The sequence below is a fragment of the Lynx rufus genome, unplaced genomic scaffold (genome assembly GCF_022079265.1).
Source record: "Lynx rufus isolate CCGP_SWC_20201006 ecotype Redwood Valley unplaced genomic scaffold, mLynRuf1.p SCAF_3, whole genome shotgun sequence".
NCBI lineage: Eukaryota > Metazoa > Chordata > Mammalia > Carnivora > Felidae > Lynx > Lynx rufus.
The window spans coordinates 9,043,366-9,069,861 of NW_025814845.1; the positions used below are offsets into that span (position 1 = coordinate 9,043,366).

A 26,496-nucleotide genomic window follows, 5' to 3' on the forward strand; every position below is an offset into this window, starting at 1 on the left:
GCCTGTCTCCAACCCGCTCACGTGTCTGGATCATCCACTTTTTACCATCTCCTCTGTCTGTGAGGCCCTGCGGCACGATTTATTTACCTGTGTATCCCCAGGATCCCATCTCACCCGCACACAGTGGCTCCGTATATTTAAAGGTAAGTCAATGAACGCAAAGTCCGATGAACAGGTACCACGAGAACCGGGAACTGCCATCTAATGACAAATCTGACGGCAGGGCCCTGCTTCTTCCTCCAAACATTCCAGGCCAGCAGTCCTGGAATCCTCCACTTCTCTCCCACACTGTAAAACTCATCAGCAAATCCTGTGCTCTTCCAGACCTTTCCAGAATCTGGCCAGCTTTCCTGGCTCACACCACTCACCCCGGCTCTGAGCCAAGCAGTCTCCCTGCTGACCTCCGCCTCTGGGCTCACTCTTCCCGAGTCTACTTTCCACAAAGCTCACAGCTGGATCACGTCCCTCCTCTGCTCCAAACCCTGGAACGGCCCCTCCCCACAGTAGAAGTCACGCTCTTCACAACGGGCAGCAGGGTGGCCTCTCTGATGCCTTCTCCAGTCCCTCACCCACGGCAGGGGTCCACTCCAGCCACCTGGCCTTTGCTGTCCCTCCACACACGCGGCAGGTTCCTGCCCCGGGCCCTCACACGCACTAGCTGCTGGCACTGAGCCCGGGAAGGCTCTGTCTCCTTGGCTGGGGGAGCTCCTGGCTCCCGCTCACACTCCCCTTGGTGGACCCGCTGGAGTTTTCTCTGTAGCACTACTGCCCCTTGGCTCTCTCTGTCTCCCGGTCAGAACCAGTTCTGTTTTCCCCACCAATGTATCCCCTGAGCCTGTCATGTACCAGGTGCTCCAAAATCATCTACTGAATGATGAACACATGGAAAAACTCAGAGCATGGCATGGGGGTGTATCCACGATGAGATCTAAAATAGAAACATTGAAGACAACTCAGCAAAGTGAAATCAAATCTCGAAAGCAATGTCAAACATCAACTGAATAGGGATTTCTTCACTAGGGAGAATTCAGACCATTAACTCTGTAGAAAACGATTCACACAGTGATGAAAGGAACAGAACGTACCTTGAGAGGGTTTACATTTGTTCTGTGACTTATGGGGTGGTTTGCCTGATGTGCTGGCCGGAGGAGGATTGAACAACTTTTCTTCCATTTTGGCCTCCTTCACATACTGACATGACTTCCCCAACAGCACGATGCTATTAAGGACTTTCAGGGAGATCAACCTGGAACCAGAAAGAAAGAAAGAACCACAGCTGGAATTCATCTCCGTGACCACAAATGCCATATCCCGCCACAGCTGCCGAGGAGGTGTGGGGCCTGGGTAGGAGCGTGGCCTGGGGGTCAGAGGCTCGCATCTGAGGTGGACGAAGTTCCCGTGAAAGCCCGAATTCCTGAGGCTGTTTTCCCATAAGGGAAAACACTTGGTAAATTCCTTAGTCCTCAGTACAAGAGAAAAATTGTACCACTTACAAGTTTTACCTGGTCCCGAGTTATTTAGCATTTATTCTCTTATGCAAAACCAGTACATGTAGTAAATACAGATGAGCCAAAAAGAACCTAGAATCCCATACCCCAGGGCTACTCACTGGGACATTTGGTATATTATGTCCTGGTAGTGTTTGCTATGACTTTATACTAATTTGTACCTTCCCACTGTTCAGAAATTGGGCCTATTTTACAAGGCACAAGCGGATGGAGTCGGAGGCTGAGCTGATTCTGGGCATCAAGCGCTTGAGTTCAAACCTGATGTGCTGCTTAGAACCCGTGTGGACCTGAGTGAGTTTCTTAGCCAGTAGTAAGAGATGATTCTAGTTAAGTGCTCAGAACGGTACTTGGCACACCGAAATGTCAACCAATGTTATTTCATTAGATGCTGGTGTTGTTTCACATAACAATATTATCATTATTATTATTATGAATATTTTCCCTACCAGTTCATGTTCCTCAGTGACATTATTTTAATGGCCTTAAAATATCACTGTTTAGGTTATCATATAACAAAGCCCCCAAAAGCCCTTAACTTTTGGATATTTGGATTATTTCCAATATTTTGTTTCTATTTAAAAGTTTCTAATTAGGAAAACATAGGTGAAATCTGTATTTCCTTAAGATAAATTCCTAGATAGCTATAATTATTGAAGTGGAATTTCTGGGCCAAAAAATGTGCATGGCATTTTCAGGTACTTGATACAAATCTGACAAAAAAAATCTGAAAAACTGCTCTTCGCGCTGATATGTGCTCACGTGACGTTCTTCAAATGACAAAGAAGCACAGACGTCACCGCCAGCGAGTGAAGAGGCGGCTGCTGTCTCTTATGGCTGAGGGGAGGTCGTGGCAATGACAGGAAGTGGCAAGTCAGTGGGGGTGACGCCAAGAAGGGGCCTGGCAGGAGGTCAGAGCAAGGGGCAGACAGGTTTCCTTCACCGTCCCCAGCCTCTCCAGTCCAGGAGCTCAGAATGCCACCACGAGGGAGGGCCTCACACAGATCCTTGGCCCCGAGGACTTACACGTGCAGAACACTCCCCAGCTCAGCCCCAGGCCCAACTTTGCCGGGAACTCCTTACTCCTACCTTCCATCGCTTCCCTGACACTGCCTTGGGGAAGTCTAACCGGATTCCAAACTTACTAAAGCCAAGCCAGAATTCTTGATTCCGATCCAACCCTCCAAAAAAACAAAAGAAAACAAAACAAAATCACACCCCCGTGTATCTCTTACAGGCTCCCTCGTCACAGTAATTCTACTACCCTGACTGCTGGGCCCCAAACTCTGGAATCACATCGGATTCCTTTTATTCCCTCACACCTCACGTCCCATCACCGCTCGGCAAGTCCTGTCTGGCTCCACCGTCAAAACAAACACACGCCAGCGGACAAATCATTACCACTCCGCCGTGACCACCTCAGTGGCAGCAGCCACGGTCACCTTGGGCCTAAGGTCTGCTTCTCCTGCCACGCACGCTCCAGCCCATTCACCACGTGGCAGCCGGATCTGGCACGCTCTTCTTGGCTTGGCAGCCTTCGGGGTCCCTCCCTCCCTCCCTCAGCCGGAAGCCCAGCGGGGCTGCGGGTCCCCCCGCTCAGTGCCCTGTCGGGACCGCCACACTCCCGGCCGCTGCTCCTGTTAGACTTGTCCCGCGTCCCCTCTGTGAGTCTGCCATCCTCCCGGGCATCTGCACGGCTCTCTCCCTCACTCCGGCTCTCTCTCCCTCTGTCTGGTCTCCGCTGAAAAACACCAGCTCACCAGGGAGGCCCCCGCCTGCTCGTAGGCAGCCGTGTCCCTCATTCCGCATCTCCTCACGCTGCTCTTTCGTACTTCCTGATGCCGACCAGCAACTGTCGTCTTACGGTGGTTTGCTTTCCTGGTTGCTATTTTTCCACTAGAGTTTCAGTGCCATGGAGGCAGGGCACCGGTCCCACCCCAGGACCAGTACCTGGCGCCTAGAGGGCTCTGACTGAGGCGTGCTGCCCAGATGAGGAGGGCAGAGGCTGCGAGCCTTCCCTCTGCAGCTTGGCCATAGCAAGCCTGGAGGGAAAGAGGCTGAAACTGGGGGGTGGGGGTGGGGACACGGCACTGTGTGCTAGGAGGGTCAACTGAATTCTGACTGGTCTGTACTCAAGGGAGAGTCCTGGGCTTGGTGGATTAAGGAATAAAGAAGGCTTCACGGACAAGGTGGTTTGGGAAAGACTTTGGAGGAGGAGAGGGTCATCTGGGCACTACCCTGATCCAAGGCGAATCAGGACACATCAGTCGAGGGGAAAGATCAGTGAGCAGGTATGCCTCTCTGGGCTATCGGGGGGAACAGTGACAAGACGGGGGAGAAACATGGGGGAAGGTCGTGACTTTTCAGTCATTTGGATTGAAGCGCGTCCACTTTGGTGAATTACGCACACACAACAGTCACTAAACGAAGGTTTTTAGGTGTAGTGTACACATGCTTCACTTCCTGGGTTGTGTCACAAGAAAAATACAAGAATATTCCGTTAAACAAACATGGGAGCAATGACAGCAACACCACTCGAGGACGAGGCACAATGCCAAGAACTCTGGAGGGCTGTGTGAGCATCTGGACCAGAGGAGGAGCTCAGGGTTTTAATGTCAAAAAACTGAGAGAGGTGTGTGGTCCCCTGAGCTTCAGACTCTGGGAGTCAGTCCCTGCAGTATGAAGAAGGGGCAGGACCTGAGGGGAAATCCAGACCCCGGACCCCTTGCCTCAACGCAGTTTCTTAACGTGCCTCGTGTCAGAGCAAAGCCACGAATCAAGGTGCTGACGATACGGCTTGGGACAACGCGGGGACAGAGGCCTGACAACCACGCAGAGGCGTCCGCCTCCTAGAACCTGAGCAAAGCCACGGTGCGGGGAGCCCCAGTGATTAACGGAGTTAAAGATGTTTTTAAACACAGGAGAATGTCTGACTGTGATGGCAGATTTTATCGTAAAAGGAAATACGGGTACAACTGAAATCCTAAGCAGAAAGAGCTTTAACGGACTCCTTTTGCTAAAGATTAAAATAAAATCTAAAGTGCTGTTCATACTAGTACCAAATAGCAGTGCATTTAACTGAGTCTCACTCAGCAAGTCACGGACACACCTGGAGGCAGGTGCTGCTAAGGGGACCCCGGGACAGTGAGAATGGCTACAGTGTGAGGTGGTTGATATTACTGTCCATTACATCCTGTATTAGTACTTTACTGTATAACCAAAAAACATGTTCCAGAACAGTTAATCTTACCCAAAATAGAAGAGTATGACGCAGGCATACGACAGGATTCCTTGCACTTTAATGGAGCTTGTGACGACTCTGATGAGCTAGTGAGAAACAAACCGAAACAACACACACACACACACAAAACACACAATCACAGAGTTATTAGTTAATATTTAAAGACCTGTTCATGCTGATTTTAACACTTTAGGTGCACCCCTGTGGCCCCTGTCTGAACCCAAGTATGTCGTTCCAGCTTTGACAATTCCTATACAATCTGGCTGCCTGTGACAACTCTTGCGGCTGATTTGGGTCTGTTCAGGCAAATCTAAGATGCCACGTTCAGATGCTGGTGTCAAGTCGGGCACTACGTCCAGGTTCATGAGTGACACATTTAGTTGTACCTCACAGAGATGCAAATCAGCTGATCTTTAAATGAAAAGTCACTCTGGGAAATACAAATGGGTTCATCCTACTTCATGTATCCCCCCGACCAGAGCTAGAACCACTTGGTGGGCATTTCCCTTGTTCTTGCTTTGTCTTTCATGGACTCTTTTTTAGGAACCCAAAGGGACCTACAGGGAGGAGAGAGAAAAGGGAGCCTTAGGAGTTTTGTACTGTTACCAAAAAAAACTGAATAGTATTACAAAATTAATTATAAAGGATGGACATTTTCTGTCTCTTTTGGATAGTTATGGTTAAACACATGTTTTCTTCCTTATCTCAGAGAAATGTGGGCTGAACAGCACTGTCCTTGGAAATGTGTAGAATAAATCTGGTGGGATCTGTCACCAAAAAATATTTACACATTCCAGGTTAGGCTTCATAATGTACCCACATATCAGGGTCTAAGGGGACTGCTGCGTGGAAATGGAAAAGTCAGGGAAAATAACTGATATCCACAATGTGAAGTTATCATCAAATCAAGTCTACTAGAGCGTCTTAAACAAGTATCCTAAGACACAGTTTAAACACTATTTACAAATGCTTTCAGTAAAAGAACAGCTGGGTGCAGACAGAAGGGACTGTAGTATGCCCAGTGAAGGCCCCTTAGGAGAAAACGGATATGGAAGTCTCCATCTCTCACACAGGCTGTGACGGGGAGACGACCCCTGGACACACACTTGGGATGGAAGTTAAGACGGCTCTAGGATTTGACTCATGAATATGGAAGGAAGCCATCTGCCCCCTTCAAGGCTTAAGTAATTTCATTTTTATTTAATATATTCTTAGGTAATTTTAAGATACATAGGTCTAAAGTTTAATTTCCATAAGACCTTAATATAATATTACTTTGTCTATTTGGGGTCTTTTGTGGTTCCATACAAATTTTAGGATTGCTTGTTCTAGCTTCGAGAAGAATGCCGGTGCAATTGTGATTGGGATTGCATTGAGTGTGTAGATAGCTTTGGGCAGTATTGACATTTGAACAATATTTATTCTTCCAGTCCATGAGCATGGAATGTTTTTCTATTTCTTCACATCTTTTTCAATTTCCTTCATAAGCTTTCTATAGTTTTCAGCATACAGATCTTTTACATGTTTGGTTAGGTTTATTCCTAGGTATTTTATGATTCTTGGTGCAATTGTGAATGGGATCAGTTTCTTTGCCTGTCTGTTGCTTCATTATTAGTGTATAAGAATGCAGCTGATTTCTGTACATTGATTTTGTATCCTGCGACTTTGCTGAATTCACATAACAGTTCTAGCAGACTTTTGGTGTGGAGTATCGGGTTTTCCATGTATGTCATCTGCAAAAAGTGAAAGCTTGACTTCATCTTTGCCAATTTTGATGCCTTTGATTTCCTTTTGTTGTCTGATTTCTGATGCTAGAACTTCCAACACTATGTTAAACAGCAGTGGTGAGAGTGGACATCCCTGTGATGTTCCTGATCTCAGGGGGAAAGCTCTCAGTTTTACCCCATTGTGATATTATCACAATCCCAGACTTTAGCCTCTACTACAAAGCTGTAATCATCAAGACAGCATGGTATTGGCACAAAAACAGACACATAGACCAATGGAATAGAATAGAGACTCCAGAACTGGACCCACAAAATTATGGCCAACTAATCTTTGACAAAGCAGGAAAGAATATCCAATGGAAAAAAGTCTCTTGGGAGAACTGGACAGCAACATGCAGAAGGATGAAACTAGACCACTTTCTTACACCATTCACAAAAAAAACCCTCAAAATGGAAAAAGGACCTGAATGTGAAACAGGAAACCATCAAAACCCTAGAGGAGAAAGCAGGAAAAAACCTCTCTGACCTCAGCCTCAGCAATTTCTTACTTGACACATCCCAAAGGCAAGGGAATTAAAAGCAAAAGTGAACTATTGGGACCTCATGAACATAAAAAGCTTCTGCACAGCAAAAGGAACAATCAACAACACTAAAAGGCAACCGACAGAATGGGAAAAGATATTTGCAAATGACATATCGGACAAAGGGCTAGTATCCAAAATCTATAAAGAGCTCACCAAACTCCACACCTGAAAAACAAATAATCCAGTGAAGAAATGGGCAGAAAACATGAATAGACACTTCTCTAAAGAAGACATCCAGATGGCCAACAGGCACACGAAAAGATGCTCAACGTCGCTCCTCATCAGGGAAATACAAATCAAAACCACACTCAGATACCACCTCACGCTAGTCAGAGTGGCCAAAATGAACAAATCAGGAGACTATAGATGCTGGTGGGGATGCAGAGAAACGGGAACCCTCTTGCACTGTTGGTGGGAATGCAGACTGGTGCAGCCGCTCTGGAAGACACTGTGGAGGTTCCTCAAAAAATTAAAGAAAGATCTACCCGATGACCCAGCAGCAGCACTGCTAGGAATTTACCCAAGGGATACCGGAGTGCTAATGCATAGGGGCACTCGTACCCCAATGTTTATAGCAGCACTTTCAACAATAGCCAAATTAGGGAAAGAGCCTCAATGTCCATCAGCTGATGAATGGATAAAGAAATTGTGGTTTATATACACAATGGAATACTACGTGGCAATGAGAAAGAATGAACTATGGCCTTTTGTAGCAACGTGGATGGAACTGGAGGGTGTTATGCTAAGTGAAGTAAGTCATACAGAGAAAGACAGATACCATATGTTTTCACTCTTATGTGGATCCTGAGAAACTTAACAGAAACCCATGGGGGAGGGGAAGGGAAAAAAAAACGGAGGGAGGCAAACCATAAGAGACTCTTAAAAACTGAGAACAAGCTGAGGGTTGATGGGGGGTGGGAGGGAGGGGAGGCTGGGTGATGGGCATGGAGGAGGGCACCTGTTGGGATGAGCACTGGGTGTTGTGTGGAAACCAATCTGAGAATAAATTTCATATTAAAAAAAATAATATGCATGAAGCCACACAGTGCCTAAATGAGACTTCAAAAGCAGTTACTATAAATAAAGAAATTTACTTGCAAAAAAAAAAAAAAGACCTTAATAAATAATTTCTTTTACTTCTCCTGGACACAAATGCATTTTAGGACATAAGGTAGCATTTAGAGAGAAATTTTGTCACTCGTGGGCCTCAGTTAAAGAATGTGTGGGATTGCTGAGGCCCTGGAATATTCCTCCAGGCTCCTAGCTATCTGCCAAAGCTACTGGCTCACTCTGGAGCTCTGTGAGGAAAGTGCTGGAGGAGAAAACCCTCTGGATTCCTGCATAACAGCATAACCCCGTCTGAAAATAACCCCCCAAGCATTTCGTTGATCAGTTATTAGTTTAACTTAAATCTTTTGGTATAACCATACAAACTCATTTAAGGAATAAAATAAAGGCTGGAGAAAAATTTAAAAATACTAAATTAAAAAATCTATATTAATTATGAATAGAGTTTTCTGGCAAATAAGTTACTAGATAGTCAATTATTATTTGCAAAGAAGGGCCACATTTAAATCCAATCACTTAACCAATCCTTAAAAGAAAAAAAAAAAAATCAGTCAGGCAACCTAGGTTTATCCTTATACTACACGTATCATGATTCCAGTTGTAGGAAACAAATGTAGAAAAATTTAGTATTTTATCAATCTCTTATACTTTAAAGAATTTTACTCTTTAAAATATCCTGTTTTTCCAAAATTCTAGGAGTTTCTCTTCCCAAACAAAATAAAGCTATATTATTATATAATAAACAAGTTACTAACAGAATTGAAAACATTTAGGATGTGGCTGTCTGGAGAGTTACAACGAAATATACATAACATTAAATTTATCAATCTCCCTTCCTCTAAAAAAAGGTCAGGCAAACTGGTCTAAAATACAGTTGGTATCACTTACAATTGCTTTTTACATCTCTTAGTTGACTTCCATGACACTTTGCATCTACAGGAGAATTCTAGATGTCCTTTGGCAAAAAGATGGTTGCATTTGTTTTGATGTGAGACTAGGTAGCCAACAAGGAATATAATCAAATACAGGTGCAGCCAGCAAATCTTCTTAATTAATATTATTACAGCCCGATGTGGCTAGTAACTTTCTACAAGGCTGTTCTGAGCAATTCATTAAATTATTCAAGGTTGGTGACATTATCTTGGATTGATCTAATACATTTCAGTGCTATTACTTAAAAAAAAAGAAAAAAATATATATATATGATATTTTCTGGGTATAACAGTAAAAATTTTCATTGTAAAAACTTTGGAAAAATTTTAAAAAGTAATGACTATAATGGATAAAGACTACTTCTTCATTTGAGCATACCATAATTTATTTAACCTATTTCATTTCTTTCCAAAATTTTACTACTATAAATGCCACTGCAATGCATAATCTTGCCTATAAACCATCATGTGCCTTTTATAACTACTTTCTTAGGATAGATTCCTAGAACTGGAATTGCTGCATCAAAGCATTATACTGTTAAACTGCCTTTAGAAACGTTGGATCGACTTCTTATACTTCAGCTAATACATGCTACAGTGGCCATGCCAATGCCTACCACTAGGCATCTCCATTCAAAAAGAAAAATCTTTGCCAAATGAGTAAATAAAAATGAGTACTCCCATTGCTAGCAAAGCCATTACATAAAATGGTTTGTTAAAATTATCTACTGGACAGTTCAAAATCCAAAAACATAATGCCACAACTTAAAATTTCCTTCCCATTTTATATCATGTCCTTCTGAAATAAACTTAATGATAATCCACTTATTAGTGTTCTGTAATGATGGCTCTCTCAACACAAAAAAAGGGAAAAAAGTATGAACTTACTAAAACAGCTAGTGGGAGAGGAATGAAGCCCATCCTCCGTGCCACAGAGTCACTGTAATCAGTATACGCCTGGACAGAGAAAACAGAGAAGGATTATGGCATTTAAAAAGTTCGCTTCCACTCATCAACAGCAAATGTTCTCAACAGGCAAGACTATGCACAAAAACAGAAGCCGGCACCTATTATTGAGTAATTGAGTAAAATACTGTGAACATTATCTAAATGTTCATAAGAGGTTTTAAATCCAAAGTTGTATAACTATTACAATACTACAGAAATCATACCCTGCTTAATATTAAGCACTATTATTATTTTACTAAACACAGTGTAGAGAACAGAGATTAAGAGGAAGTTGAAATTTATGGACCTTTCCCTTAACCAATATTCCATGCTAAATTAAACCACTGTTAATTTCAGACTATGTCTCTGTTATAATGCTCACATTTTTCTGTCGGCTGCTAACAAGGTCAAAAGCAAGGCTGGCTCTATATTCACTGTAGACCTAAAGACAAATAAAAGTGATATATTAAGTAATATAGTGCAAATATACAATGTGCACAGATTCAGACTTTGTAGATGAAAATGTTTAATAATTAACCAGGAAAAAGGTGCTGATCACCAAGCAGACATCTGGGTAGTGTTCCTCTATCTTCCTAGAGTAAGGGTAAAATAGTCCTAATTCCCCCATCTGTTATGTTTACGAGCCTTTCAAATATTTCCCTTCAAAGAGCAATAGTCAATGATTATGACACTGAGAGTTTAGAATTTGGGGAAGAGGGGCTATTTTAAGTAGTATAATATATATATATATATAAATTTGACATTTTAAATGAAAAGTTTAAAAAATTATTGACTATATATATATCACACACACATACATAGACTGTCTATATATAACGATAATGATGCCTTCTTCAAAAAATGGATGCTCTGCAAGATATAAAACTGAGAGAACATAGAAGTTATGAAGGGACTGTAAACTGTCATTTCACTAAAACTGCACTGAATCAAGTTTATTAATTTTGACTTCAGATGCTGAGAAGATGATTCCATTCTGTACTGAGGAAGCCAAGAGAGTAAACAGTGAAATGACACCATCACTGCTTTACAAAAGAATACAAAATCTTATTTAAATATATATCAAATCATCACACAGTAGCAGTTGCAACCACATTAGACTTCTGAAATAGTACCTTCTGAGACAGTACTATAACAAGACAAAGTATAGACCAAATAAAATGTAGGAAACTGATGAAATTAATGTTTATTTTGGGCCTGAGGCAGGAATGGGGAAGATGCTAGGAACTCCCATGGTTTTGTACCCTGAGCCTACAGCACATGTCTATTTCTGGAAACTCCACAGAACAGCTGGCTGAAACACAAAACAAATCTCTCGAATGCTTTCACCAAAAAGTATAAGGCTCTTGTTTTCTAGAACTTTTCAGAAATCTATAATCACAGAAAAAAAATCCATTTTTAAATATAAAATACTTAAAAAAAACCTAGCCAGAGGGAACAGTTTTGATAGTCTAATGCTTAAATAGAAACAATGGGATTTATATAAGTTTAAGTAAACAAATTATGATGCTCTTAACAGTTTATAATGATTCTGAGTCAGTGACACTCTACTCTGACCTGAACTATTGGCCAAACTATAGTTCCACCCAAAAGTATGGAACAGGACTGGTCAACATTGAAATAGTATACTTTCTGTACTATAATTTTCAGAAATTGAAAATTATAATTCTAAATTTAAAGTAGTAGTACTCTTATCTTTATAAACACAGTAAACCTGGACTCGTCATTTTACAACTTCATAATATTAAGCAGCAGCAGTCAACATTAAACACTGAATTGCTTATTAAAATACATACATCTGCAGTAATGTCATTGAACTTGGTGATAAAGGCATGTTTTACAATATCCACAGCAGTTTCTGATGCAATCACCATACAGACATCTGGAAACAACACCCAGAGGTGATCTAGAAAGTGCAGGGAAAAAGAGACAGTTGAATCTCTTCATAGGAACGGGGTATCATGTACCATAATAGTATCACACAGGCAGCGACAGAAATCTGCAATCTCCACATGGCTCAACTATAATGCTGCCAATAAATGATAACCGAGCCAAAACTAGCATTCAATTAATTATCAAAAAACCTCTATTTTATCAAGTTAAAGGATAATACACTCAATAGATAACCAATTTTGTATTTTCTCTGTGCCAAGCCCTTGAGGGGCAGGTCACAGAGGTGAGTGGAGCCCCTGAATTCCTTCACACAGCTAACACGTTGCTAGGACGACTAACTGAGCAGGCTTGTTATAAAACCCTTTAATTCTATAGCTGCCCGATATGCTAGTAAATAGCTAGTTGGGACATGTGCTGGAGTCAATGGAACGATCTTCCTCTCTTTGCTCCCTAAGATGCAAAGATTTTGATCATTTATTTCAGTATCCCACAGATGCAATCTGTCAAGTTTGCGCACCTTTACCATTATTTGTTAAAATGTCAATTCAGTACCAAGTACCTGATAAAAAAATGCAAACAAATAACCTCCTAAGACCCTGAAGAAGGATGTGAGAGTGTGACAGAGCAAGAAAAAGGTTAGAAATGTCAACAAGGTCCTAGGCAGTTTGGGATCTGGGCACTGGAGGGCAGGGTGGAGAGAATCCAGCTCAGGCCATCCGAGCTGACGGTTTTAGTGGGTCTGGCATTGCCTTGAGGTTTTGGGAATCAGGAAACTTTTTTCCACGTCAAATTCTGCCACTAACTAGCTACATGACTTTTGGCAAGTTTCTTCATGACCTAAGTTTCAGTTTCCTAATCTACAAAATAAAAACCATCTGTATTTCACCACTATGAGAATGAAGACGGACAGCGCAAAGTGCCTGGCACACAAAACAGCTAGCATTACTCTTATGTTATTCATGATCTTGCAGGCTTACAGGAAGCTTCCGTAAATGGCATTTTTTAAGAAAAGAAATTTAAAAAAAGAAACTAAAGAGAGAGTGAAGGAATGATGACTCACCAACATTAAGTGCTCCTTTCATCACACCGCCATAGCAGTAATAAAGAAGACCCAAGCAATTTGCTGAAAGTCCCAGGACAAATGAGAATATGACTTCAAACCTCCAGCTGTCAGCAGGCTTAGGACTACTGTCCTTTGGCACAACAGCTTGCCTCAAGACTGCTGATCCCATGTGGGCTCTGCTGAGACCAGCCACGCATGCCCTCTACCCAGCCTCACGCAGACACCGTATTAGCTGCCGTAGTTGTAAACCAAGAACGCAGCTACACAGAGAAAATCCCAGTGTGTGGAGCACGGCTTTGCTGCCACAACTCAGGCAGACTTTGGATCTATTCAGACAGGAACGCAAGCCACTGTAAGATATATTTCATCTTATGCTTTCCACAAGAAAATTACTTCTGGAAATGTATTTCCAAGATCATATATCTCACTTAACATCTGTTTCTGGTTTCTTACAGGTACTCGAAGACTAGACTAGCAATGAATCAAAATAAATTAACAAGAAGTTATTAAAAGCCTGGAAAGTGTATCGCGTTGAAGGTAATGAATAAAATGCAAAAAATAAGCTTGTTCCTTAAGAACAAGGTTGTATAAAAATGTCATAAATAAAAAAAACAAAAAAACGCTTAATTACTTGAGACACCTGAGCACATGATCCTTTCCCCACCAAGCTCACTTCAGCATTACCAGACTGTGTTTAACTACCTATTTTCACTATTAGCCTGAGAGTCCTACACATATCTCAGTACAGTCTATGCGGGCCACAGTGCCCAGCCTTACGTAAATGTCTGCTTTATGAATGGATGATGAAAATTCATAGAATCTTATTTTATTTTAGAGAGACAGAGGGTGCATGTTAGTGGGGGGAAAGGAGCAGAGGGAGAGAGTGAGGGAGAATTTTTTAAATTTATTTTTTTTAAATTTACATCCAGGATAGTTAGCATATAGTGCAACAACGAGTTCAGGAATAGATTCCTTAATGTCCGTTACCCATTTAGCCCATCGCCTCCTCCCACAACACCTCTAGTAATGCTCTATTTGTTCTCCATATTTAAGAGTCTCTTATGTTTTGTCCCCCTCCCTGTTTTTTATATTATTTTTGCTTCCCTTCCCTTATGTTCATCTGTTTTGTATCCTAAAGTCCTCGTATGAGTGAAGTCATATATTTGTCTTTCTCTAACTTCACTTAGCATAATACCCTCCAGTTCCATCCACGTAGTTGCAAATGGCAAGATTTCATTCTTTTTGATTGCTAATACTTCACTGTATATGTATACCACATCTTCTTTATCCATTCATCCATCGATGGACATTTGAGCTCTTTCCATACTTTGGCTATTGTTGATAGTGCTGTTATAAACATGGGGGTGCATGTGTCCCTTCGAAACAGCACACCTGTATCCCTTGGATGAATTACCTAGTAGTGCAATTGCTGGGTCGCAGGGTAGTTCTATTTTTCATTTTTTGAGGGCCCTCTACACAGTTTTCCAGAGTGGCTGCAACAGTTTGCATTCCCACCAACAATGCAAAAGAGATCCTCTTTCTCCACATCCTCGCCAACATCTGTTGTTGCCTGAGTTGTAAATGTTAGCCGTTCTGACAGGTGTGAGGTGGTATCTCACTGTGGTTTTGATTTGTTTTTCCCTGATGATGAGTGATGTGGAGCATTTTTTCATGTGTCGGTTGGCCATCTGGATGTCTTCTTTGGAGAAGTGTCTATTCATGTCTTTTACCCATTTCTTCACTGGATTATTTGTTTTTTGGATGTTGAGTTTGATAAGTTCTTTAAAGAGTTTGGATACTAGCCCCTTATCTGAGATGTCGTTTGCAAATATCTTCTCCCACTTCGTCGGTTACCTTTTATTTTTCCTGATTATTTCCTTCGCTGTGCAGAAGCTTTTTATTTTGAGGAGGTCCCAATAGTTCATTTTTGCTTTTGTTTCCCTTGCCTCTGGAGATGTGTTGAGGAAGAAATTGCTGCGGCCAAGATCAAAGAGGTTTTTGCCTGCTTTCTCCTCGAGGATCTTGATGGCTTCCTGTCTTATATTGAGGTCTTTCATCCATTTTGAGTTAATTTTGGGTATGGTGTAAGAAAGTGGTCCAGGTTCATTCTTCTGCATGTCGCTGTCCAGTTTTCCCAGAACCACTTGCTGAAGACACTGTCTTTATTCCATCGGATATTCTTTCCTGCTTTGTCAAAGATTAGTTGGCCATATGTTTGTGGGTCCATTTCTGGTTCTCTATTCTGTTCCATTGATCTGAGTGTCTGTTTTTGTGCCAGTACCATACTGTCTTGATGATTAAAACTTTGTAGTACAGCTTGAAGTCCGGGTTGTGATGCCTCCTGCTCTGGTTTTCTTTTCCAAGCTTGCTTTGGCTATTTGGGGTCTTTTCTGGTTCCATACAAATTTTAGGATTGTTTGTTCTAGTTCTGTGAAGAATGCTGGTGTTATTTTGATAGGGATTGCATTGAATATGTAGATTGCTTTGGGTGGTATTGACATTTTAACAATATTTGTTCTTTCTATCCAGGAGCATGGAATATTTTTCCTGTGTGTGTGTGTGTGTGTGTGTGTGTGTGTGTGTGACTTATTTCTTTCATAAGCTTTCTATAATTTCAGAATAGATTTTTCACCTCTTTGGTTAGATTTATTCCTAGGTATTTTATAGTTTTTGGTGCAATTGTAAATGCGATCAATTCCTTTATTTCTCTTTCTGTTGCTTCATTATTGGTATATAGGAATGCAACTGACTTCTGTGCGTTGATTTTATATCCTGCAACTTTGCTGAATTCACGGATCAGTTCTAGCAGGTTTTTGGTGGAATCTTTTGGGTTTTCTATATAGAGTATCATGTCATCTGCGAAGAGTTAAAGTTTGACCTCCTCCTGGCCGATTTGAATGCCTTTTATTTCTTTGTGTTATCTGACCGCAGAGGCTAAGACTTCCAATACTATGCTGAATAACAGTGGCAAGAGTGGACATCCCTGTCTTGTTCCTGACCTTAGTGGGAAAGCTCACCGTTTTTCCCCATTGAGGATGATTTTAGCATTAGGTCGTTCATATATGGCTTTTATGATCTCGAGGTATGATTCTTCTATCCCTACTTTCTTGAGGGTATTTATCAAGAAAGGATGCTGTATTTTGTCAAATGCTTTCTCTGCATCTATTGAGAGTATCATGTGGTTCTTGTCCTTTCTTTTATTGATGTGATGAATCATGTTAATTGTTTTGTGGATATTGAACCAGCCCTGCATTCCAGGTATAAATCCCACTTGCTCGTGGTGAATAATTTTTTAATGTATTGTTGGATCCAGCTGGCTTATATCTTGTTGAGGATTTTTGCATCCATGTTCATCCCGGAAATTGGTCTGTAGTTCTCCTTTTTAGTGTGGTCTCTGTCTGGTTTTGAAATCAAGGTAATGCTGGCTTCATAGTAAGAGTTTGGATGTTTTCCTTCCATTTCTATTTTTTGGAACAGTTTCAAGAGAATAGTGCTAACTCTTGCTAAAATGTTTGGTAGAATTCCCCTGGAAAACCATGTGGCCCTGGACTCTTGTCTTTTGGGAGATTTTTGATTACTGATTTGATTTCTTTACTGGTTGTGGGTCTGTTCAAATTTTCTATTTCTTCCTGTTTCAGTTTTGGTAGTGTATATGTTTCTACGAATTTGTCCATTTCTTCCAGATTGCCCATTTTATTGGCATATAATTGTTCATAATATTCTATTATTGTTTGTATTTCTGCTGTGTTGGTTGTGATCCTTCCTCTTTCATTCTTGATTTTATTTATTTGGGTCCTTTCCTTTTTCTTTTTGATCAAACTGGCTAGGGGTTTATCAATTTTGTTAACTCTTTCCAAGAACCAGATTCTGGTTTCCTTGATCTGTTCTACTGTTTGTTTGCTTTCGATAGCACTGATTTCTGCTCCAATCTTTATTATTTCCTGTCTTCTGCTGGTTTCAGGTTTTAATTGCTGTTCCTTTTCCAGTTCTTTAAGATGTAAGGTAAGGTTGTGTATCTGAGATCTTTCTTCCTTCTTTAGGAAGGCCTGGATTGCATATACTTCCCTCTTATGACCTCTTATGCTGTGTCTCCGAGGTTTTGGGCTGTGGTGTTATCATTTTCATTGGCTTCCATGTACTTTTCAATTTCCTCTTTAACTTCTTGGTTAGCCCATTCATTCTTCAGTAGGATGTTTTTTAGTCTACAAATATTTGTTATCTTTCCAAATTTTTTCTTGTGGTTGATTTCGAGTTTCATAGCATTGTGGTCTAAAACTATGCACGGTATGATCTTGATCTTTTTGTACTTGTTGAAGGCTGATTTGTGCCCCAGAATGTGACCTATTCTGGAGAATGTTCCAAGTGCACTGGAGAAGAATGTGAATTCTGCTGCTTTAGGATGAAATGTTCTCAATATATCTTGTTAAGTCCATCTGGTCCAGTGTGTCATTCAAAGCCATTGATTCCTTGTTGATTTTCTTTTCAGATGATCTGTCCATTACTGTGAGTGGGGTGTTGAAGTCCCCTACTATTATGGTATTACTATCGATGAGTTTCTTTATGTTTGTGATTACTTGATTTATATATTTGGGTGCTCTCACATTTGAAGCATAAATGCTTACAACTGTTAGGTCTTCTTGGTGGATAGACCTCTTAGTTATGATATAATGCCCTTCATCTCTTGATACAGTCTTTATTTTAAAGTCTGGATTGTCTCATATAACTATGGCTACTCTGGCTTTCTTTTGTTCACCATTAGCATGATGGCTCTCCATCCCCTTATTTTCAATCTGAAGGTGTATTTAGGTCTAAAATGGGTCTCTTGTAAACAGCATATTGATGGATCTTGTTTTCCTATCCATTCTGTTACCCTATGTCTTTTGATTGGAGCATTTAGTCTACTGACGTTTAGAGTGAGTACTGAAAGATATGAATTTACTGCTATAATGTTGCCTGTAGAACGGAGTTTCTGGTAGAGTTCATTGGTCCTTTCTAGTCTTTGTTGCTTTTGGTCTTTTTTCTTTCTTTCTCTCTTTTTTTCGTCTCTTCTCCTCTCAGAGAGTCCCCCTTAAAATTTCTGGTAGGGCGGTTCGGTGGTCACAAACTCCTTTTTTTATTTTTTATTTATTTATTTATTTTTTTTTAATTTTTTTTTTCAACGTTTATTTATTTTTGGGACAGAGAGAGACAGAGCATGAACGGGCGAGGGACAGAGAGAGAGGGAGACACAGAATTGGAAACAGGCTCCAGGCTCTGAGCCATCAGCCCAGAGCCTGACGCGGGGCTCGAACTCACGGACCGCGAGATCGTGACCTGGCTGAAGTCGGACGCTTAACCGACTGCGCCACCCAGGCGCCCCGGTCACAAACTCCTTTAATTTTTGTTGGTCTGGGAAACTTTTTCTCTCTCCTTCTATTTTGAAAGACAGCTTTGCTGGATAAAGAATTCTTGGCCGATTTTTCTGATTCAGCACATTGAATATATCCTGACACTCCTTTCTGGCCTGCCAAGTTTCTGTGGATAGGTCTGCTGCAAACCTGATCTGTCTTCCCTCGTATGATAAGGACTTTTTTTCCCTTGCTGCTTTCATGATTCTCTCCCTGCCTGAGTATTTTGTGAATTTGACTATGGTATGTCTTATTGATGGTCAGTTTTTGTTGAATCTAATGGGAGTCCTCTGTGCTTCCTGAGTTTTGATGTCTGTGTCTTTCCCCAGGTTAGGAAAGTTTTCCGCTATGATTTGCTCACAAAACCGTTCTGCCCCTATTGCTCTCTCTTCCTCTTCTGGGACCCCTATGATTCTGATGTTGTTCCTTTTTAATGAGTCACTGATTTCTCTAATTCTTAAATTGTGCTCTTTTGCCTTAGTCTCTCTTTTTTTCTTCATTTTTCTCCATAAATTTGTCCTCTATATTGCTGAGTCTCTGCTCTGCTTCATCCATCCTTGCTGCCATGGCATCCATTCAAGATTGCAGCTCATTACAACATTTTTTATTTCATCCTGACTAGGTTTTACTTCTTTTATCTCCTCAGAAAGGGATTCTTATCTATTTTCAACCCCAGCTAGTATTCTTATTATCGTGATTCTAAATTCTGGTTCAGACATCTTGCTTATATCTGTGTTGATTAAGTCCCTGGGTGGTCGTTTCTTCCTGCTATTTCTTTCAGGGTGAATTCCTTCATTTTGTCATTTTGGAGAAAGAAAAGGAATTAAGAAGGTAAAAAAAATTAAAATAAAAAAATTAAAAACAACACACACAAAAAATCAAATGAATGATGCTAGATCCTAGGTGTGTTTTGGTCTGGTTGTTGAAAAGAGCTTGACAGATTAAAGAAAAAAGGTAACAAAAAAAAAAAAAAAAGAAAAAAGGAAAACGTTTGAAAATTTGAAAAATGCATACAGTGAAACAGAATAAAATGAAACGATGGAAGTAAAACAGAATTTGAAAAATTTATAAATAAAAAATATAGAAAAAATTAAAGAAAAATATTTTAAAAACTTGAAAATAAGTTTTTTCTCTCTCTGTATTCAAGAAGCAACAAAAAAGAAAAAAAGTAAATTGAATACTAGTGAACAGACTGCAATACGACTGAAATTACAACATTTTCCCCTAGAAGTCAAACTCTGAAGCACTTTATAGTCCATAAACTAAGCAGGTGGAGAGACTAATGGTGTTCCTGAAGAGCAAGGGTGGCTCAGTTGGGTGGGGCTTAGTGTAACGGCGCTGTAGATGGTGCTGCTTAGCCTACTGAGGTGGATGTCGTGGCACTTGTAGGTGTGTATGCGCATGTGCAGATGGGGTGAAAATGGCGTCACCCAGCTACTCAGTCTCTAGTATCAAAAGTCTGTTCTCCCCGATCAGCAATCGCGCACCACTCCTTTGTCTCTGGCTTCTATTCACTCCCCTCTGAGAGTGAGAATTTTAGGCAGGCTCCACACCCAGTGCAGAGCCTGACATGAGTCTCCATCCACAACCCTGGGATTATGACCTGAGCCGAAATCAAGAGTCGGATGCTCAACTGACCGAGATACGCAGGTACCCCCAAAATTCATAGAATTTTCACAACTTCCTGTTAACCCTGATTTAAGGTGTATAAGTAACCAAATTTACTGCCTTACATTATATTTCTTCAATTTATCCATATTCAAAATGCCGATTAATAGGCAGTGAATGAGTAAGAGACAAATGTTAATAAAGAACAAAAGTTTTTCTGGTGAACCCTGTAAATGGAAAAGAGCTATGTTTAGATAACTCCAGCACGTTAAATAAATAAAAAAAGAGGCTGCAGTGCCCAGCAGGGTCCGCCCAGCAGGGTCTGCTCACCACCAAGTCCACCGCTCTAGAGACGCCGTGAGATTAAGCGGGAATGCCGGCCGAAGACTGCTTCCCGTGATGCGGCATCCTGGCACACCTCAGAGAACATACTCAATCCCTCCTACTGAAACAGGTATTTTCAATACCCGAGGAGTTGAATGGCTGATGTTTTTGAAGCTCTCTGCAATATTCATCTTATTTCACGCAAAAGAATGATTTTTGGTTCAAGAGTAAAATTCGAAGGCACTATATTCGTTGAGTTACATACCTGGATTCCAAGAAAACTGCTCCATGTTTCTTAGACACACAATTAGCAAAAGCACATAATTCGTGAATCGTTCCTTAATATCTGAAAAAAATTAACATAAATACTGCACTGCATATAAATAATAGTAATATAGTGCATGTATAATTTTCTTTTAGTTGGAATGTGATCAAAGTATTATTATGTACAAATGTCTGCAAAATAAATACACTATTTTATATATAGGATGATGCTACATTGGTAAGGCATTTACATCTTTCACTGACTTAATTCTAGTATGGAAATTCCAGTTTTGTATATGGTTGAACAGATCAGTGTTTTTTTTCTTTTTAATACCTGAGGAAGGTTTCACAGAATGGCTCAACTACCATTTGTTTATCTGCTTTCTTGCTGATGGACATTTGGGTTGTTTCCAGCCTCTGGCTGCTATGAATAAAGCCGCCATATTTCTGGTACAAGTCTTTTGTGAAAATGTGTTCTCACTGCTGAGTTGCACGACAGGCAAATACTTCAATGTATCAGAAACTGCCAGAAGTTTTTGCAGAGGAATCGTAACGTCTTCCACTCACACTACCAAATCCTGAGAATGCCCGTCACTCCATGTCCTGCCAACATTCGGCACTGTCACACCACAGGAGCAGCCACTCTGGGGTGTGTGCAGTGGCATCTCCTTAGGGCTTTTTCAACTCCATTTTTTACCAAAGTGAAAATGTCAATGTGGTGAGAGATAAATCACATATTCATATTTTGATGAGACAGTCTTGACTTGTGAACTCTCTTCCAGGGTCTCAGGAATACCCCTCCAGGGTTCCCTGGGCTATACTTTGATATCCAAGCCACTATGCTCCTTTGATTTTCATAACTATGAAAGATAATTCCAGGGATAGATGTTGTGCCTTCAGGCTTCTCTAGGTAGTAAGGAGGCAGTAAGGCATAACTGAAAAAGCTGAGAACAGAGAGACAATCTGAGGGTTACGTCATAACTCTGCTCTTAGCGTCCGTGTGGGTGACCTTGGGGAAGTCAAATTAGTTTCTGTGTTAGTTTCCACATCTCTAAAAGGGAATATCATCTGTTACAAAGAAATTTCTGGATGAAGAGGAAACTCTGAAAGTATTGTAAGGTGCTATGCCATTCTTTACCCTTTACCATGTTAAATATCTTGAGATTACAATAACCTAGAGAATAGAAAACTCGGTGCAGATGTTGAGGGAGTAAGAGAAAGCAGAGCTTAAGTATAGGAAACCGTAACCTGGAGGCAATGTGACACCCCAGTTTCAGAATGAATTGCAAAACAATACTGCATAAGCTGCCTGTAGAAGCCAAGAGTACGTACCGCTATTAGACATTTGAAAAAGATTGTTCTTTTCAAACTTCTTGAAAACACTTCCTTTAATTTCAACAAACTGCAATAGTAAACAAAAACATGACTTTTATCATGATAATAGATGAAAAAATGGACATGCTACATATAAAACTTCCTGGAGAGTAGATAACATGAAAAAAAATAACTTTGTCCCACCCAGAATATTACCACTAAAGTGCCGTATGACCTCAAAAATGTAAAATGAAACCTCATACTTACATTATTAGACATCATGATGGTGAGCAGTGACTTGTTGTGTGAGTTAAAAGCCACGTTGAGAGTGGTTGCTTGAACCATGATGAGAATTGCATGCAAAACTAGTGGGGAGTGACATCAAGGAAAAAGCCCGTTTTCACGTCATGTCAATAGATACAACTATACAGTTTTGAAAGTGAACAATGTGGGAGGGGGGCATGGTTATGCTTTCTAAATCCAGTCTTGTGTTCATGCTGTTTTCTTATTAGCTATAGGTGATACGAATTTGACAGGTAAGACGTACGGGACCCCATGTGAAACGAAAGCAGAAATGAGCCTCTGCACATCCATTCACTTGGACCATTGAGTCCTGGAAGATGGTTGCCTGGTTCTTTCTGGATTTCTGGTATTTGGCACAAGGCCTGGCAAACAGGCCTTGAAAACAGTTTGTTAAATATATGGAATAAATTATGATAAATACTGAGAAAAGAGACTTAGCTTATTTGCCTTGTAAACAGAAAAGCACACAAAGTAAAAGTCTGGAAGCAATTCACCTCTGTAGTTCTGCAGGGGATGGGGACTGTAAGATAATAAGAAATGTCTAATAATGAAGATTCTTTACATGTCATTTTTGAAAACATCCACAAGTTGCAGGCATGATATCTGTATTACACTTGGACTAGTTCGTTTACATGAAAAGAGTAGCTGTTTTACTTCCTATACTTGGAACAAACTTTTATGCTACAGAAATCTTCCCACTTAGTCCCTTCATTTTCCAAGTGTTAATCCAATCCTTTCAAGTCTCACTCTTTCAGAGACAGTACAACTCCCGTGAAGGAGCCCTGACCCCACGTGGAACTGAAGTGCAGCTGCTCACGAGTGTGTACAAATGTACGTATGGGTAAACACGCACGCGCACACAAAGTTTATCTAGTAAAGCCTTTGCTCCTCAAAAGAAAAGCTTTAAGATGGGGTGTGGGGAACAGAGGAGATAAAACCTCCAAAATTCCTCTCAACCAATTTCAAATTCTACCTCTAGATGAGCCGTATACATTTTAAGCCCTAGGATTTAACAAAGAATTCACAGGCTTAAAGATAACTTCCACACAATTCCAGTGTGGGTATGAAAGTTATACAGATCACATAAAGTATGTATAAATATAAACCCTTCATTCTCAAGTTCTTCCATATAATCAGTTACACTGAGACGAGAGCTGTTTTTTCCCAGTTAAAGGGAGCAAGCATACACAAGTCTCTTTAATTTATAATCACTACTACAGCCAATTTATCAAAAGAAAGCAGACATTTCACACTAATCTTCAGGATACACACTCCTCCCCCTTTAAATCTGAGAAGCAGCTAACCAAATACAATGATGTACAATATGCACTGACTTGAAATTTCCAGTAAGTTTAAAGGATACAGACATAGAGAACGGCCATGAAAAAGTGAGGAATCACTCCGATATGGGCTCTTTTTCTTTCTTTAGGTTCTGTTGCTGTCCAGTAGAGAGCATCTAATATATCTTGTCCAAATGATGAAAACAGACGATCTGCTACCTGAGGAGAAAAATTATTGGCAAGGTGTTTCCTTTTCTTTTTTTTTTTTTTCCCTGCAACGTGTTTCTTAATATTCCACCGAAGTATGTTACTATAACTCAGATGCAACTCAATCCCAACTGAGTTGGGATTTTTAAATACTGCTGGAAGGCAAGCTATAAAAGAACAGAGATCTTTGTTTACTTATGCAGGGGTGTTTCTTTATTCTCTCACATACAGTGAGTGCTCAAATTCTTGTACACTTAGACTCATTATCTATATTTATAACAAGGAGTGTCTTACATGGGGCAAAGATAAAAGGGAGAGGCACATGAAAATCATGGGTCCTCCAGTTTTAATTCTCTAAATTCGGATTCAGGGTCTGAACTTAAATCCTTTAGGACAAATATATAATTTGACAAATATAATATTTGTAAACAATGGTAGCTGTAATTTGTTTTGGATTAGTTACATAGTATATAATATGCAGATTTACTTCCTAAAAACATTTTCAGGGACTGATCTCTATGAATATAGGATGATAAATAACCGGAAGCACACTGAAATTAAAAACAAAAGAAACAAACAAAAAAAGGAGGGCATAGGTCATTCAGGCTTCAGCTGTCATGTGCATCCACACCCAGATCATCAGCCTTGGGCTCCCACAGTCTCTACCCCATCACTCTGTTCTTTTTCACCACGGTATTTATCATTTCCTAGTATCTTCTTGTTTATGGTCTTTTTTCCACCTGCAGAATATAAGCTCCATGAGAACAGGCTTTGCTCACCTCTGGATTTTTAGAGTCTAAAGGCAGTGCCTGGCATGCAGAAATTGTTGATTAAATATTTGCTAAAGGAAGACATAAGAGCTACCCACCGTTCGGGGAGTCTCAACACACGTGTGGCACCATGCTAAGCCCTACGTACTGCCTCACTGAACGTTCCTAATTCCGCTAGCACCAGCGGTTCACTGGTGAGACAGTAAGAGTTACAGACACTCGGCAACCTGCAGCCAAGTTCAGGACAGCAAGGCAGTAAGTGAAGAAGCAGGATTCGGTCAGAGACGGTTTATCTCTAGATGAGAGTCTGGACTCCTGTCCACTGTGCTGAAGCCACGTCGTCAACCGTAGTCTGCAAAGTGAGTATGTGTTTCAGCCGTTCTGATCAGCAATTTACGGACCCTTTTCCTTAAGGCCTATTCGCGAATAATAGTACTGAGGCCTCCCCGTAGAGGGCTTCGTATACTAGGGGGCGCATTACGTTTGGGGGTAGGTAGAAGCCCTCGGCACCTACAATCCCCTATGAGGGAAGGCAGGGAAGGGAACTAGTAGGCTACTGGCAGGAAGAGCCACTCACGCGGCAGAAGGAAGGAGATGAGCCCGGGCTTTTCTGTAGGTGAGAGGGAGGGGAGAGTGGGGCGGCTACTCTGCCTCAAAAACCCACTCCCACCATCTGCATCCTGCTTGGTGGGACCGAAACGAGAGCACAGGCAACGAGCCTAGAATCAGGAAGCTGGGTGTGGTTTTAAGTCATGTTGGTCAACGAATTGAGGAGTAACCAGGACCGGCCAGAGTTCCATGGCTTCCGTGACGATACGGAGAACCCTCCTCCACCACAGCAATGCAGTCTCAGAGCAGACAGGCCGGCAGTCCCCACACCACTCCATCTGCCCAACTCAGTAGGGAAAGTCCTTTCTTGGCTCACTTAAAAGGTAAGGAGACTTTACTTGTGTCCCTGAAAAGTAGTATAGGAAAATGCATTTGAATCTCAAAAGTTTTACTGTATCACCTAGGGTAGCTTACTTACTAAGAATTTATTAAAGCGAAGCCTTTTTTTTTTTTTTTTTTTTGCTTTGTGTAGCTGCTTATTTTTGTATGAAAGCAGATTTTCATAGGTTGACTGCTTTAAAGTGAAATATATTGTATTAAAAATATTAAGTACTTGGAGAAATTGGGAAACTTCTGTTTGCTTGCTCTATGAAAAACTTCCAAAGCACGTTAAAATATAAATCTATTATAGCAAACACATATAATCCTATCATTTTTCCATAATTTTTAAAGGTCCAGTGAAAAGTGTACGTGGGTTTCCAATGAATTTGCAAACAAATTTCCCTAACAACTGACAACTTATATTCTCATGGGGGTTCTGACTAAACTCCAGGCAGCAGGCACCCTTCTCTCCCACCTGAGGACAATACACGCCCTGGGGACCCAGGACCAGCAGTGGGCACCATCTCGCCAGGATGAGATTCTCCAGCCTCAGACCAGAACCACTTAATCAGAACCTGTATTTTTAACAAGGTCTCTAAGTGACTCTATAAACATCAAGGCCAACAACAGTCCTAATACTAGAGTCGGCGGACAAGTATTCCATATCAGAAGGCCCCAAGTCTGTGCATCAGCCAAGCCTGTCACGGTCTGGGAAGCTAGACCGACCGTGTGAGTGCCCTAACTCACCTCGAGCATATTGTAGATGATGTACAGCTTGATGACTGACTGCCCCCTTATCAGGTGATACATCATGGAGTAGTCAACGTAGTGCATCATGAAATAGCAGATTACCAAAATGACACCCTTCAGGATGTCACACACCTGAGCAGGCTGAAGCAAACGTCTGTCCCTGAAATGCATAAGAAGTAATAAAAACATGAGTTTTATTTTATGTGTTCTCGAAATAATCTTTACTGAACATGCACTGGCATACAAAAATAAAAATGAGAATTACGTTGATATTTTAAGAACTAACAAATTCTACTGACTGTTCAGCAGTGTGAAGTTTTCTGTCGAGTACAAAATATAAAGATGTGAAACCAGAATTACTATTAGAAGTGGGCCCTCTT

At 40.9% G+C, this 26,496-nt stretch overlaps 1 protein-coding gene across 2 annotated transcripts in view; it reads right to left on the minus strand.

Moving 5' to 3' along the window:
* TAPT1 (transmembrane anterior posterior transformation 1) overlaps positions 1-26,496 on the minus strand; it is a 68,414-nt gene that overhangs the window by 4,029 nt on the left and 37,889 nt on the right. For both annotated transcript variants that reach the window (XM_047090498.1, XM_047090499.1), the window contains exons 4-13: positions 26,114-26,276; positions 23,543-23,678; positions 22,144-22,241; positions 21,895-21,964; positions 20,564-20,644; positions 11,820-11,929; positions 10,388-10,447; positions 9,946-10,014; positions 4,756-4,832; positions 1,086-1,246 (exon numbers count right to left, since the gene is read on the minus strand). In XM_047090498.1, coding sequence (XP_046946454.1) covers positions 1,086-1,246; positions 4,756-4,832; positions 9,946-10,014; positions 10,388-10,447; positions 11,820-11,929; positions 20,564-20,644; positions 21,895-21,964; positions 22,144-22,241; positions 23,543-23,678; positions 26,114-26,276 — 1,025 coding nt within the window. The remainder of the gene's footprint in view (positions 1-1,085; positions 1,247-4,755; positions 4,833-9,945; positions 10,015-10,387; positions 10,448-11,819; positions 11,930-20,563; positions 20,645-21,894; positions 21,965-22,143; positions 22,242-23,542; positions 23,679-26,113; positions 26,277-26,496) is intronic.